This window comes from Thalassophryne amazonica, chromosome 6 (assembly GCF_902500255.1).
Source record: "Thalassophryne amazonica chromosome 6, fThaAma1.1, whole genome shotgun sequence".
Lineage (NCBI taxonomy): Eukaryota > Metazoa > Chordata > Actinopteri > Batrachoidiformes > Batrachoididae > Thalassophryne > Thalassophryne amazonica.
Window position 1 is genome coordinate 108,801,055 of NC_047108.1, and position 15,992 is coordinate 108,817,046.

The window sequence follows — 15,992 nt, forward strand, 5'->3', positions numbered from 1 at the left end:
TGTCTTCCTCCGCCATTGCTATCTGGTAGTAACCACTACGCAAGTCCAGTACGGAGAACCATTTGCTTCCAGACAAGGAGTCAAGTGCTTCGTCAATGCAGGGTGTTGTGTACTGGTCAGGCACTGTCCTGCTGTTTAGTAACCTGTAGTCTATGCACATTCTTATAGTTCCATTTTTCTTACGAACTATGACAATCGGCGAGGCAGAGGGGCTACGGGATTCCTTGATGATGCCTGCATACAGCAAATCTTGTAGATGCTTTCTCACATCCTCTATGTCTGCAGGAGCCAGCCGTCGAGATCTTTGACGAAAAGGACTTTGGTCAGACAGACGGATATTGTGCTCTACCCCTTTGGCAAGGCCAACATCCCACTCATTGACTGAGAGGACTTGAGAACGTTCAGCTAGCTTTTGTCGAAGCCGATCCTTCCACTCTGTCGGCACAGGAGAGTCGCCAAAATTGATAAGAGTGCCGTCAATCTTGGGGGCTTCAGCTTTGTGGAGTGGCATTGAGAGAACACTTTCAGTGTGGTACATGTGGGCCATGACTGTCCCCACGGGAATGATGGTTTCTTTGGCAGACTGGTTTTGGACTAGAATCCTGAAGTAGACGACTTGCACGGCATTGGTGGGCACCACCATTGCCTGTAGTAGCACATCACCAGGCAGAGGGGCTAATGGAGAAGAATCAACCATTAAGATTTTGTTGTCAACAGTTTGTGTGAAGTCAACCTTACAGGTAACTTGCAGGTCTTTCCCAGGAGGCAATATCAAAGGGCTCGGACCTTTCCATACCACGTGGCCAACCTCATCATGGGTTGAGGTTAAAGAAACAGAGCCTGCGAGTGCAGCATTCAGTTCATGGTCAGCTTGGATACCAAGAGCTTTAGTGATGTCAAAGCCCTCTTTCCAGCATTGCTTTACCAAGCAACGAACATGGCTGGTGTTGGTGCCCACAATAACCGGAATCTGCTCTTCTTTTGGACTTGGGCAAATCAGGGCTAGCACTGTTACTGTATGTTTGGTGGCAGTAACTTCAGCTGGATACTCAAAATCAACCACAACATAGCCACGATAGGGGTAGCTGACATTGGACTCACTTAAGCCCCAGAGGTCGAGACCAGTAACTGGATGCACAGGAACAGAGGATATATGCTTTTTGTACCACGACTCAAAGATGATGGTGACCTGAGATCCACTGTCGAATAGGGCATCGCAGGATTATCCATTGACTTTTAGCGGTATGACACTGGGTGGTCCAAACAGACCTTCAGGGATTCCTGTTGGAGTGGGGGAAGTCAGCAGACCGTGGTTGACCTGGCAGTTGATATCTGAGGTACTAGTGTCGGTACTTGGGTTACTTTTCATTGTCTTTACTGTTTGGATGAGCTTTCTGATTACTTTGTTCTGATTCTCAGGATTGCGACATTTTGCCAGAAAATGACCCTTCTCCCCACACTGATAGCAGAACTGCTCTTCTGACTGTTGCCTGTTTCGGTTGGGAGCATTCGTTTTTTGCTTAGCCTCCACTGCTGTGACTGTAGTCGGCTTTGCTGAGGTTTCTTGAACAGAGTCCCTTTGAGCCACTTTCTGCTGTAGTATTTTGACTTGTTTCCTCAATGCTGCAAGCTCAGTGTCACCACGGTGTTCTCTTGACTGTATTGTGGACACAGATTGAGCACAGTGACTTTTCTCTTTTACATCTTGGGAACTTATCATGCAGGAAGCCAACTTGGTCTTGAGCTCTTTGACCTCAGCTTTGAGATTTTGTAATTCTGCATGGCTGGCCTCTGCAGATTGTTTGGTCTGTACTGGGTGAACAGAGGTAGTAAGCTTTCTCCTTAAAGCTTCATATTCTTCCTCGCTTAGGAGCTGTAGGAAAGTTGGGGTTTTTTCCTTTCTTTCTTGTAAGCATAACTGAATTAGCATGAGATCTGAAACAACAGCTCCTCTCAAAAGTTGTTCCAAACGAGCTTTGTCTTTGCAATCAGCCGAAAATCCTCCTCTCTGTACAACTTTATTGAGAGCTCTTTCCAGCCGTCTTAGGAAATCAGACAGTTTTTCTGCTGGCTGTTGCTGCATTAGCCGAAAGGCGAAGTAGAGGTTATCTCCCGATTCAGCAGTGCTAAATGCACTCTCTAGGGCTTCTAGGTACTCAGTGGGGTTTGCATCTGGATATGCATCTTTGACTGACTTTGCAATTTCCAATGCGGGCCCCTTTAAGCTTTCCATTATCCTGCGCCTTTTCTCCCTCTCTGTACAGTCACTTTCTTCCACCATGAGCCATGCCTGTTCAAACCAGTGGTCGAATGGTTCCTCATTGGGGGGAATCGGCAGGTTCCCTGAGAACAGGCGTAAATGCTGATAACCACCTTCTGCCTGTGGCTTGCGAGTCTTTTCCAAGAAGTCGCCAACCGCTTGCAAGATAGACTCAGTGGAGTTGACCTTGCGAGTGGATTCTGGAAATAGGCCTTTAATATCATCCATAGTCTTGCCCTCAGCATCGAGCAGGGTTTTCAACTTGATATTAAAGTCACTTACAACTGGAACTTCATTTGGTGTGATTACTGGCCAGAGTTGCCCACTTTCCACATGAAGCACTTCAGGAGGTACATTGTCAGTGCACTCTTCTCTGAATTCACACAAAACCATTATGCAGTTTTGGGAGGTGTGGAACATTCTGCCTCGGACACGGACTCGACCCAAACATTTAACAGTCTCTAGGGTTTCCTCTATTTTGTCTATCTCCACATCTTCAGGGACCATAACCATGAGGGCCTTAGCTTCTTCCAAACCTTCACCCCGGCACCACCTCTTCAGTTCTGCAGCAAGCTCGGTGCGGTCTGCCATTGTCCAGTCAGCCAATTAGAGTGAGAAATGTCAGAACTGCTTATTTTTAAGTGACGTTAAAATTTAGTGTAGTATCCCTTTAATGTGCCTATAAAGACCCAAAAATCCCAGCAGTGCCTCCATTTTATGTAGCCCTTCTAACACTCATGAATTAAATGAGTGGGCTCTGGGTTCTGTTTGTCCTGCTCTATGTTTACTTAAAAGATTAAGTAATATTTTGGATCTCTGCACTGTATTAAAATTAAGGACCAAACACCAAATCTGAGCGTAATGAGGCACACCTGACACAAGGTATAACGTATGAACAATAACCCACCCTTTTATTAAAATAATAAATGACAAATAAGTGTTCTCTGATTTAAAAAAAATAAAAAGTAATAGCAGGCTCTTCCCCTCTAAAACACAAAAATCCAACACAGTGTGTTACTCAAAGTTGACAGTCCAATCTAGTTTAACGCAATGTTTCTTAACTAATGCTAAGGCCGGGAAACCACAAGTTAACACTACGTTGCAGGCCTGTATTGATGCTTGTGTTCGTGGAGACCAAAAACCTAGAGATCACTTCACTCAAAGAGCAAACAAAATAAACTTAAGGTACCTTGTGTAAGTGTTAATCCCACCAGATTCAACCTGTGTGTAGTTCTCGGTCCAAGTGAAAACACAGCTCGGCATTACCAGTCACAGCTCCTTTAGTAAGAAGGGTGCGTGGTCCACGCCCAGTCACGAACTCCTTGTGCTTGTCTCCCACTGTTCACAGAGACACTCTGAGAGTTGCAGGTGGCTCAGAGTACTTTCTGGGTCCAGTTTCTCATTGTCCAGTTCGGTAACGATGCTCTACCAGCTCCCGGGTCCTGCTGATTTAGCAAAAGGCAGCTTAGCAGTCCTTTAGTGAGCTAATTAGCGTCGGCTAATTGCTATGCCAGAAGCTAGCGGCAAAAAACAGTTCAAAGAGCTTCGAGTAGGAGCTCAAAAGTCCTCCACCACAAACTTTAGCATAGATACTTAAAGTGGATTATCTTAGGGACAAAACCACAACACAGATAACTGTTATATTTACAAGACAAGCAAACTCTTCAAGAAAGGCTGTCCGAACCGGATCTCTCTCTTTTTTTTCTTTTTTTTTTTTACTCCCTCCTCTCCAAAAAACTTGCGTGGCGTTCAAGGACAGTCTGTGTGTAGGAAAATAACATCTCACAGGTACGACAAATCAATCTAAATATACGATGACATTTTTAAAACAAATTTGTAACTGCATTTTAAGAATGAACATTTTTAATAAACAAAAAAATAAATGAATTTACTCTTTTTAACCTATTTATATATTTATGAATTCATCTATGTACTAACTATTACTCCATGGACCTTTTAATACATCGATTATTTGTCTGGGCTACACATTGCTGAAATTCTAATACATCCTTAATGTCCATAAATGATTTGCAGAGGGGGTCAGAAGGCTTATTTGTATGAATGTTGAAGTCACCAACAATCAAAATGTTATCTGCACAGGTTGCCAAGTTAGAAAGAAACTCACCAAATTCATCTAAGAATTCAGAGTATGGGCCAGGGAGCCTATATACAGTGACAACATAGCATGGTTTATTTTTATTCTTCTGACCTTCATGCTTCATAGCATCCTGTGCAGAGCAGAGAGTCAAATGTTCAAAGTAAATATATTTTAGACCTCGAGTAGCCAGTAAGCTCAGCCAGTCTGCTGCAGTGCATTATGGGTAATGTTTCACGACAGGACAAATGAGAATATATTCACGAGAGTTTTAGGCACAATATACAAACAGCTTAATGTTGCTGTCCGTGTGCAGCGGTTAAAGTGCATCCTTATCAAGGCGTCTCAATGCATTTGTCCTGTTGTGAAACATTACCCATAATGCACTGCAGCATGTGTGGTCCAACCACTAAAACTTTCAAAATTAGTGCATTAGTTTAAAAACTAAAATATATAGCTGATATTTTCACTTTATGAAAGCCAGACGTGATGTTAATTTAACTGTATATATAATATAACTTGTCTGGAATTAGTAACCATAAGTTAAAACTTTATCCCTGTTTATGATTTGCGCCGGCGAGTCATTATGGTGTAAAAAGACATTTTCTTTATTTTCCCTCCTCTTTCTCCATAGTCACTAGGTCTCTTTTGCTGAGAGAAAGCTGAACTGACACAGAACTGCTGGCTTGTTGTTGTGTCAGTAGCTCCTAGTGTACTGAAATCAGTACAGAAATTTTTTTTTAGGGGTTTATCGGTTTAGCTTTATAAAAGATAACTTTCCAGTTAGTGGATTAACTGTTATTGAAGCCAACTCTTTGGGTAGCTGTACCCATCACTGCCCAGATTTATGAATTAGACCAACACCTCCACCTGCTTTGTATCACAAGGGACGTGACTAAATGTATATGTCGATGGACAGGCTTCATTTAAGGGGAGGACAGCAGTAGGTTTAAGCCAGGCTTCACATAAACCAATCATATCTAAGTGGTGTTCCATAATTAGATTGTTTATCAGCAGTGATTTTGAAGAAGGTGACCTCATTGGAGTTGACATTTTGACTATTGGGATTTGCGGGTGGTTCCAGAGTAATATGTATAAGATGCTTAAATTCAGTTTGGGTTTATGAAGTTCCACACAAATTGAAGGTAGAAGACACGGGATATTTGACTCTAGCTAGTGGGGCACTCTCAATTTTACTGTTATTTAGTGTAATAATGGGAACTAAATTTGCAAAACATGTCCCTCTACACTATTTATGGGTACATCTGCGGACCCAGGCCACAGTCTCAACTTGAAAAATTTTCCTTCCTGGCATATAAACTACTCTGTCACCATAGTGGATTTCCTACACTAATTTCCTCAGTACTAATTTCCAAGGCTAATGGATTCCACACCCACATTAATAGTCGGCCCTGCAGGTTCTTGAATCACCTGCTCCACGGCCTGCTGTAAAGTCTTAATGTTACTCTCCCTGTAGAAATCTATCTATGTGGTGCCAGTGGAGTGTAGGATTACAACCACCCAGGCCACAGCAGTGGCCTTTGCTACATTTCTTGCACGTCGGAATATCCTGCTTAAATGGAAAAAGACAGTACCCCCTTCCCACAAGCGATGGGTGATGGACATGGTGGCCCATTTCAACGTGGAACAGCTGAGCTGAGATATATAACTCAAGGCTCAGAAAGGAAGTTTAGAGGGCTCAGAAAGAAAGTTTAGAGAGCTCTGACAGCCACGTCTGCTGTATGTTGAGAAACTCCCTGCTGAGTAAATAATTACAATGGCCCTGTAATTCTTAATGGTTTGGGTTTTTATTTTATTTTATTTCTGTAGCTATTTTGCATTATTTATGCAGCTATTTTTGTTAATCTTATTTATTTTTTATATATGATTATCATTATTATATATTTATTTTATATTATGTATTATAACTATCATTGATGTGTGTGTACACAGTATTGAAGTTGTTGGATGTTTTCATAATATATATGTGTGTGTGTGGAATATGTTAAAAATCCAATAAAAATATTCAAATATAGAAATGTATCTATGTTCACAGATAAGATGGTGCCACCTTCTCCAGTAGGGTGAAGGCCACCTGGCATCAGCAAGCCACAGCGACCCCAGAACAAGGGCCAGTTATCAATAAAACTAAAGCCTTGCTGTCTACAACATTGCGCCATTGTGGAATGTAATAGATCCTGTTGGTCTTGAGGCCCGTGATATTCGGTGCTAATCCTAGTTTCCATTGAGCAGATGGACACATTTAAATCAAATCAATTCAAAGGGCTTTTCATTTATTTTTTATTTGTTGTGAATACATCTTATTAAAACTGTACAGTTTTTTTTTCTGGCCATTTTTACCATACTGTCCAGAACTCTACCACACTCTGCTTTTGCTACAACAAGTTGGAGAGAAACATAAATACTCAAACAAAATTTGCAACATGAATTTTGTTCTAAGAGATTACTGCATTTATTTTCATTGTGGAAAAGAAAGGAATTATCAGGATCAATTATCAGGATTTATCAGGATCTGTCCTGCTGCATTAACCTGTCCTTACCAACACACCAACTCTAGTTTTGTGTGACCTCTAATCAGACGGAGTACACAGCACCCTCATACACGTCATCTGATGTTGAGGAAGAAGACCAGGAGAACATGGAGGATAGGAAATACCCTGGTGAAGTCACAACCACCAACTTCAAGGTCAAGTTTCAGCCCAAAGACAGCAAAAAAGAGATTCTCATGTAAGCAACAACTTTTCCTGTACCTTTATTCCAAGTTCACAGCAAATGATGTGTAATGAGTGTGTAGAGAAGTTCTTATTCTTATTCTTTTGGCTGCTCCTGTTCAGGGCTTGGCCAGACAGCCAACTCAGGAACATAATATCAGTTATGATAACGTGGTTATTCATGTTGGCACAAATGATGTTAAGATGTGGTCTGAGATCAAAAAGATGGACAAGGCTCTCTATGTCCTTCATGTGGACTTGTGACCTTACCCAGAAAGATGTGTTGGTATCAACACATTCTCCCTGATCCTCTCCCTGGGAACTGATGAGGTCTACAGCTAGCTTACATCCCTAAAAAGGTGGCTAATGAAGACAGATTTAGTTGAGTTGATAGCTGGTGCTCTTTCGGGGGTGCCGTAGCTTGCTGTTGCCAGACAGCCTTAACCCTACTGAGGACAGGCCCGTCGTATTTCCTGGAAACAGAATTTTAAAGGCAGGGAGGAATTAGGAAATGACTACAGGCCACAGACCAAGTGATTAGAGAGTCTGCAGGGCCAACTCTTAATGTGGATGTGGAATCGAGCAGTGTAGTGGGCAGCCACTGTGGTGATAGTGTAGAATGTGTGAGAGGGAGGGAAATTGTTCATACTGACGCTGTGGCCTGTGTTCATCACTATACTCATAAAGTCTTTAGAGCTTCACACTATAAAATGTCACTGTTCTCTAAATTATTGGTGATTAATGATTAGAATTTCCATACCCATTGCTTACTACTGGAAACAGTGTAACACTATAACCCAGTACAACCTGCCACTTGGAAGTGTGGCTGGTGTCAGAACTGGCTCCCCCACTAGTGCTTCCATTGGTAAAGGGGGACGCATGACACAGAGCAAGACGAAAAACAAGACCCCTCAAAGGGCAGATTAACTCAATAGAAATAGCCCATTAAAACACAATACCCAATGGGCCAGGCCCATTGGGTATTGTGGTGGCCAGGTCTACCACTGTGGGACTCATTCGGGCTCAGTCCAAATCAATCAATCAATCAATCAATTTTATTTATATAGCGCCAAATCACAACAAACAGTTGCCCCAAGGCGCTTTATATTGTAAGGCAAGGCCATACAATAATTACGTAAAAACCCCAACGGTCAAAACGACCCCCTGTGAGCAAGCACTTGGCGACAGTGGGAAGGAAAAACTCCCTTTTAACAGGAAGAAACCTCCAGCAGAACCAGGCTCAGGGAGGGGCAGTCTTCTGCTGGGACTGGTTGGGGCTGAGTGAGAGAACCAGGAAAAAGACATGCTGTGGAGGGGAGCAGAGATCAATCACTAATGATTAAATGCAGAGTGGTGCATACAGAGCAAAAAGAGAAAGAAAGAAAGAAACACTCAGCGCATCATGGGAAGCCCCCAGCAGTCTACGTCTATAGCAGCATAACTAAGGGATGGTTCAGGGTCACCTGATCCAGCCCTAAATATAAGCTTTAGCAAAAAGGAAAGTTTTAAGCCTAATCTTAAAAGTAGAGAGGGTGTCTGTCTCCCTGATCCGAATTGGGAGCTGGTTCCACAGGAGAGGAGCCTGAAAGCTGAAGGCTCTGCCTCCCATTCTACTCTTACAAACCCTAGGAACTACAAGTAAGCCTGCAGTCTGAGAGCGAAGCGCTCTATTGGGGTGATATGGTACTATGAGGTCCCTAAGATAAGATGGGACCTGATTATTCAAAACCTTATAAGTAAGAAGACGAATTTTAAATTCTATTCTAGAATTAACAGGAAGCCAATGAAGAGAGGCCAATATGGGTGAGATATGCTCTCTCCTTCTAGTCCCCGTTAGTACTCTAGCTGCAGCATTTTGAATTAACTGAAGGCTTTTCAGGGAACTTTTAGGACAACCTGATAATGAATTACAATAGTCCAGCCTAGAGGAAATAAATGCATGAATTAGTTTTTCAGTATCACTCTGAGACAAGACCTTTCTAATTTTAGAGATATTGCGTAAATGCAAAAAAGCAGTCCTACATATTTGTTTAATATGCGCTATGAATGACATATCCTGATCAAAAATGACTCCAAGATTTCTCACGGTATTACTAGAGGTCACGGTAATGCCATCCAGAGTAAGGATCTGGTTAGACACCATGTTTCTATGATTTGTGGGGCCAAGTACAATAACTTCAGTTTTATCTGAGTTTAAAAGCAGGAAATTAGAGGTCATCCATGTCTTTATGTCTGTAAGACAATCCTGCAGTTTAGCTAATTGGTGTGTGTCCTCTGGCTTCATGGATAGATAAAGCTGGGTATCATCTGCGTAACAATGAAAATTTAAGCAATGCTGTCTAATAATACTGCCTAAGGGAAGCATGTATAAAGTGAATAAAATTGGTCCTAGCACAGAACCTTGTGGAACTCCATAATTAACCTTAGTCTGTGAAGAAGATTCCCCATTTACATGAATAAATTGTAATCTATTAGATAAATATGATTCAAACCACTGCAGTGCAGTGCCTTTAATACCTATGGCATGCTCTAATCTCTGTAATAAAATTTTATGGTCAACAGTATCAAAAGCAGCACTGAGGTCTAACAGAACAAGCACAGAGATGAGTCCACTGTCTGAGGCCATAAGAAGATCATTTGTAACCTTCACTAATGCTGTTTCTGTACTATGATGATTTCTAAAACCTGACTGAAACTCTTCAAATAGACCATTCCTCTGCAGATGACCAGTTAGCTGTTTTACAACTACCCTTTCAAGAATTTTTGAGAGAAAAGGAAGGTTGGAGATTGGCCTCTAATTAGCTAAGATAGCTGGGTCAAGTGATGGCCTTTTAAGTAATGGTTTAATTACTGCCACCTTAAAAGCCTGTGGTACATAGCCAACTAATAAAGATAGATTGATCATATTTAAGATCGAAGCATTAAATAATGGTAGGGCTTCCTTGAGCAGCCTGGTAGGAATGGGGTCTAATAAACATGTTGATGGTTTGGATGAAGTAACTAATGAAAATAACTCAGACAGAACAATCTGAGAGAAAGAGTCTAACCAAATACCGGCATCACTGAAAGCAGCCAAAGATAACGATACGTCTTTGGGATGGTTATGAGTAATTTTTTCTCTAATAGTTAAAATTTTATTAGCAAAGAAAGTCATGAAGTCATTACTAGTTAAAGTTAAAGGAATACTCGGCTCAATAGAGCTCTGACTCTGTCAGCCTGGCTACAGTGCTGAAAAGAAACCTGGGGTTGTTCTTATTTTTGTTGGGAAAGTGTAGTGACACGGACCCACAACAGGGGGCGCAAATGAACGGTCAATAGATGAGCCAAAAAGTAACAATTTAATGTTGTGAATGTGCACAACGAACATACAGACAATCACAGAATATCATTACAGTCAATACACAGAGGTGACGTGTGGGCAGGCTCGAGGATAGAAGACGTCTGTCCTAAGAAGAGCCGGAACCACATGATTTCCGCCGCCCCAGAACCTGGTGAATACTGGAGCCGCCAAGTCCCGAATTCCCAGGTGATCACCGTCCCCGACTGTCGGATCTGGTACTGCTGGCGAAAAACAAAGACAGTCAAGTGTGGGTGTGTGTACACCCAGTAACAACAACGGTGGGAATGCCACCTCCACCTCTCATTCAATATGTTGCAGCGGTCTCAGCTGAAAAGGAGCGCCGTCTTGCACAGCCTCCTCACAAACGACAGGTTCTCCTGCAAATTCTCACAATAACAGAGTTACAAATCTCACAAAAAGGCTGAGAGTATTACCTCCTATGAAGTATGATATCTCGGCAACGAGGTGGAGATGACGTCTGGTCTTTGTGGAGTGAGATGATGTTGAGTAGATGGGTGACAGCTGTCAAGAGGTAATGAGCGACAGCTGTCACCCCCGGGCTGTGTCCATGGCGGCAGCGCCCTCTCGTGCCTGAAGCCCGCACTTCAGGCAGGGCGCCCTCTGGTGGTGGGCCAGCAGTACCTCCTCTTCTGGCGGCCCACACAACAATTTTCTTCAATTAGTGATGAGTAGTAAGATGTCCTAGCTTTACAGAGGGCTTTTTTTTTTATAGAGCAACAGACTCTTTTTCCAGGCTAAGTGAAGATCTTCTAAATTAGTGAGATGCCATTTCCTCTCCAACTTACGGGTTATCTGCTTTAAGCTGCAAGTTTGTGAGTTATACCACGGAGTCAGGCACTTCTGATTTAAAGCTCTCTTTTTCAGAGGAGCTACAGCATCCAAAGTTGTCTTCAATGAGGATGTAAAACTATTGACGAGATACTCTATCTCACTTACAGAGTTTAGGTAGCTACTCTGCACTGTGTTGGTATATGGCATTAGAGAACATAAAGAAGGAATCATATCCTTAAACCTAGTTACAGCGCTTTCTGAAAGACTTCTAGTGTAATGAAACTTATTCCCCACTGCTGGGTAGTCCATCAGAGTAAATGTAAATGTTATTAAGAAATGATCAGACAGAAGGGAGTTTTCAGGGAATACTGTTAAGTCTTCAATTTCCATACCATAAGTCAGAACAAGATCTAAGATATGATTAAAGTGGTGGGTGGACTCATTTACATTTTGAGCAAAGCCAATTGAGTCTAATAATAGATTAAATGCAGTGTTGAGGCTGTCATTCTCAGCATCTGTGTGGATGTTAAAATCGCCCACTATAATTATCTTATCTGAGCTAAGCACTAAGTCAGACAAAAGGTCTGAAAATTCACAGAGAAACTCACAGTAATGACCAGGAGGACGATAGATAACAACAAATAAAACTGTTTTTTGGGACTTCCAATTTGGATGGGTTAGGGTCTGCTTCCTGGTCCCAACCCTGGATAGTCACGGTTTGGAGGATTTAAGAAAATTTCTAGAAATGAGAGCTGCTCCATCCAAAGTGGGATGGATGCCGTCTCTCCTAACAAGACCAGGTTTTCCCCAGAAGCTTTGCCAATTATCTACATTATAAACAACACATTGTCTTCTCCGTGTTGGCTCACCACCTGCAGGGAGTCTGTAGAGGGCCTGGTGCACTGTTCTTTTGATAGTGGACAGGGTCAAACACGTAGATGGACTGACACTCACGTATGGAACTTGCCTCTGGGAACATGGAGCATTACCGCTCTGGTGGGGAAGGAGTCTGAGCTTGTGCAGAAGGTTTAGCAATACCAACTAGAAACAGTTGGGCTCATCTCCAAGCACAGCATGGGCTCAGAATGGGCTGTGGAACCATACTCCTGAAGATGGGCTGGGCTCTGTCTTTTTCTGGAGTTGTCCAGGGTGAGAGGTGCTGGGCATGTGTGAGGATACTCACAAGTCTCCGACTGAGTGCCCTTATTTTGGAGCTTTCCCTGGAGCCTCTATTTGACTTCATGTTGCAGAGAGGAAGCTGACTGTTGGTTGTGCAGATGCACTAAACAGCAGTTCAGAGTATCCAGCCTTCTTGGAGATTCTGAGTGGGATTCTAGGTTCCTCCTGGAGACTCCTTAGTTCTACTGGGGGGCTTCAGTGCTCACGTGGGTAACAATAAAGAAACCTGGAGGGGGAGTGATTGGGAGGAATGCCCCCCTGATCTGAATCCAAGTGGTGTTTTGTTGTTGGACTTCTGTGCTGGTCATGGACTGTCCATAACAGACACCTTGTTTGAACACAAAGGTGTTCATAAGTACACGTTGTACCACAACACCCAAGGTCAAAGGTCGATGACTGATTCTGTAATCATCACCTCAGACCTACAACCATGTGTCTTGGACACTCGGGTGAAGAGAGGTGCGGAGCTGTCCAATGATCACCACCTGGTGATGAGTTGGCTCAGATGGCAGGGTAAGCCAGAAAGCTGACCTGGAAGACCTAAACATGTAAGAGTTTTCTGGGAACGTTTGGTGGAAGAGCCTGTCCGGACAGCCTTCAGCTCGAACCTCTGAAGAAACGTCTCCCAGACACTGAGGGAGATCAGGGACATCGAAACAGAGTGGTACATGGTCAAATCCTCCATTGCTGAGGCGGCTGTTTTGAGCTGTGGCCGGAAGGTTGTCGGTGCTTTTCGTGGTGACTGTTATGTGTTGGGGGGGGGGGGGGGGTTTGGCTGGCCAAGATACTGTTTGTGTGTTTTGTGTATACTCCGGGTGGTTTGTGGGGGGCGTGTCTGAAGCGTCTCTCACCCTCCACTGTCATCACGCCAACCCCATGCACCTGATGAGCAGTTCATGTGCAGAGCTAAAGGACTACCAGCTGAAGAGGATGCACATGATGAGCAGTTCACGTGCAGAGCTAAAGGACTACCAGCTGAAGTGGATATCCTGATCAGCAGTTCACGTGCAGTTCCAAAGGACTTCCAGCTGAAGTAGATATCCTAATGATGTACTACATTTAAGCCATGACTGCTCTGTGTAAGGTGCTGGGGACTCAACCTTGTTACTTCTGTGTGACGACCGTTTGTCCAACATTGTGACGCTAAGGATCGCTCCAGGTTTGACGCACCGTGCCTGTTAAGGAGATGGGTGAGGGATATGCTCCATCAGCACACTTCAGAGGTAACTAAAGCTGTGAATGACTTTGAGTAATTAACAATAGTAATTTGGCATTTTGTACGCAGCTATATTTGAGCTACTCTGATAATTGTGTAAATTCGCTCTTCACAGCCGCGGCGTGCAGATTGATGGTCCTCCACGGGCTGTGAGAGCTGTTTCTGTAATTTGAGTCTGAATTAGAACCTGAATGTGTTTGCTGATGGTGTGAACCCTAAACAGTATTTGTGTGAACAGTGTTGACTTACCTCGCCTCTCATCCTTAACAGGCGCTGTCCGACTCATTAACCACCTGGGGGGTGCCGGCGGGAATTTCTGGGTCCAGAACTGTCGGGCTCCAATCCCTTGGGCGCTAGGAAGAGCGCGTCGTCCTCCACCCCACCAGGCCGTTAATTCACTTTCTGTTTATACATTTCACTTGAAATAAATCTGTTATGTTTTTTGGAACCGCTCTCTGTTTATTTAGTGCTGGGTCCTTGTCAGATGCTGGTTCGCTCCTCTAACCCGCGTCTCAACATAACAGTGACAACCTAAGAATTGGCTGGTGGACTCCAGCAGTAAGGGAAGCCATTAGGCTGAAAAAGAGGCCTAATTTCCAGGTGGGTATCAGCAGGCCAGAAGGACTGCAGCCTTAGTGGTGGCTGAGGCAAAAACCTTGGCATGGGAGGAGTTTGGAGAGGCCATAGAGAATGACTTATAGTCAGCCTCAAAGCAGTTCTGTCAAACTGTCAGGCGCCTCAGGAAAGGGAGGCAGTTCTTAGCCCAGGCTGTGTTCAGCAAGGGAGGAGAGCTCCTTAACTGGACTGAGGATATTGTCAGGCGGTTAGGGTTCAGGCACCCACCAGGGCTGCCCCTTGTCACTGATCCTGTTTGTGATGTTTATGGACAGGATTTCAAGGTGCAGTCAGGGATTGGAGGGTATCCAGTTGGGTGACCTCAGAGTTGCATCTCTGCTTTTTGCATATGATCTGGTTCTATTGGCTTCATCAAAGAGTGACCTCTGATGTGCTCTGAGCACAGTATTTGTGTGAACAGTGTTGACTTACCTCACCTCTCATCGTTAACAGCCGCTGTCCGAGTCACTAACCACCTGGGGGGTGCCGGCGGGAATTTCTGGGTCCAGAACTGTCGGGCTCCAATCCCTTGGGCGCTAGGAAGAGTGCGTCGTCCTCCACCCCAGCAGGCCGTTAATTCACTTTTTGTTTATACATTTCATTTGAAATAAATCTGTTATGTTCTTTGGAACCGCTCTCTGTTTATTTAGCGCAGGGTCCTTGTCAGATGCTGGTTCGCTCCTCTAACCCGCGTCTCAACATAACAGAAGTCCCCAGCCAAACCAGCATGGACCCAGCGGCAGAGCAGCTGGTTTAGTCCGGGAATGCGGCAGCGAATGTTGGAACCAATCCGGGATCCGTTGCGGGTGCTCTCCGCCCAGGTTGTGTGTGTGGGCGCACACATGGCGGAGTCACGGCGTCATTTTGCAGCACGGGTCGCTTTGCGTCCCACTGTTGAAGCTGTAGCCCCATCTCCTCCGGTGGTAATTGGTTCCAACATCTGTTGTGTCAGCTCCGGACCACTTTAGTAAGGTGTCACGTTTGCTGCACGTAGCTGCTCACAGCAAAGCAGCATGTTGAGTTTTCTCTGTTGCCAGAGGACTTTTATTGTGGCACTTTGGCTCCCCCTGCTGGCAACAGAGTCACATTTCCGTCAAGAGCTCAGAGTGGGAAAAGTTATATTTCCTGCTCTCTGCCCTTGACGGACTAAGCACTTATCGTTAGATAATGGTTTAACTGTTGGTTTTTTTTATAAGAGTATTATCACAAAATGTGTTTAATTATTATAGCACGTTTAGCGTTCCGGGTTGGGTGGACAGACTGGCTGATTGGAGCTCTTCTGGACCCAGGTAATGGTATTTTTTATTATTTGTAGTTTTTTATTTTCTGTTAGAGGGTTGGGTTGTTTTTTCTTTGTTGTTTTTTTATTTCCCTGTCCCCTAGCCCCGACCTCACTCACTTCTGTACCGTTCGTCTTTAGTGTGTGGGGTGGTGCAGGTTGGTTACGCTGGGTGTCTCCTAGGAAACCTCTGCACCTGGGGTGGGGGGGGGGGGGGGGGGTTTAGGGTTGTTATTTCTGTTTAGTTGATTTCCGGTTCCACTCCAGCCTCAGCGAGCCTTTGACCGTTCGTCATCGGTGTCGCTGGGGTGTAGTGCAGTGGGAATGTGCTTCAGTCGGAGCGGTGGCACCAATTCGTGCCGTTCGCCTTTTCCGCTGTCCACCCCTCCCGGTAGGCTGAAGCATAGTCTGAGTTATGACACCGGACGTACTTCCGGTTTTTCTCTGCGCTTGGGGTGGGACTGGGTTTGTGTTTTTCCTGTTG

At 44.1% G+C, this 15,992-nt stretch overlaps 1 protein-coding gene across 2 annotated transcripts in view; it reads left to right on the top strand.

Annotated features, from left to right (window-relative positions):
* LOC117512881 (myelin transcription factor 1-like) overlaps positions 1 to 15,992 on the top strand; it is a 152,801-nt gene that overhangs the window by 34,490 nt on the left and 102,319 nt on the right. For both annotated transcript variants that reach the window (XM_034173119.1, XM_034173118.1), the window contains exon 8: positions 6,955 to 7,103. In XM_034173119.1, the coding sequence (XP_034029010.1) occupies positions 6,955 to 7,103 (149 nt within the window). The remainder of the gene's footprint in view (positions 1 to 6,954; positions 7,104 to 15,992) is intronic.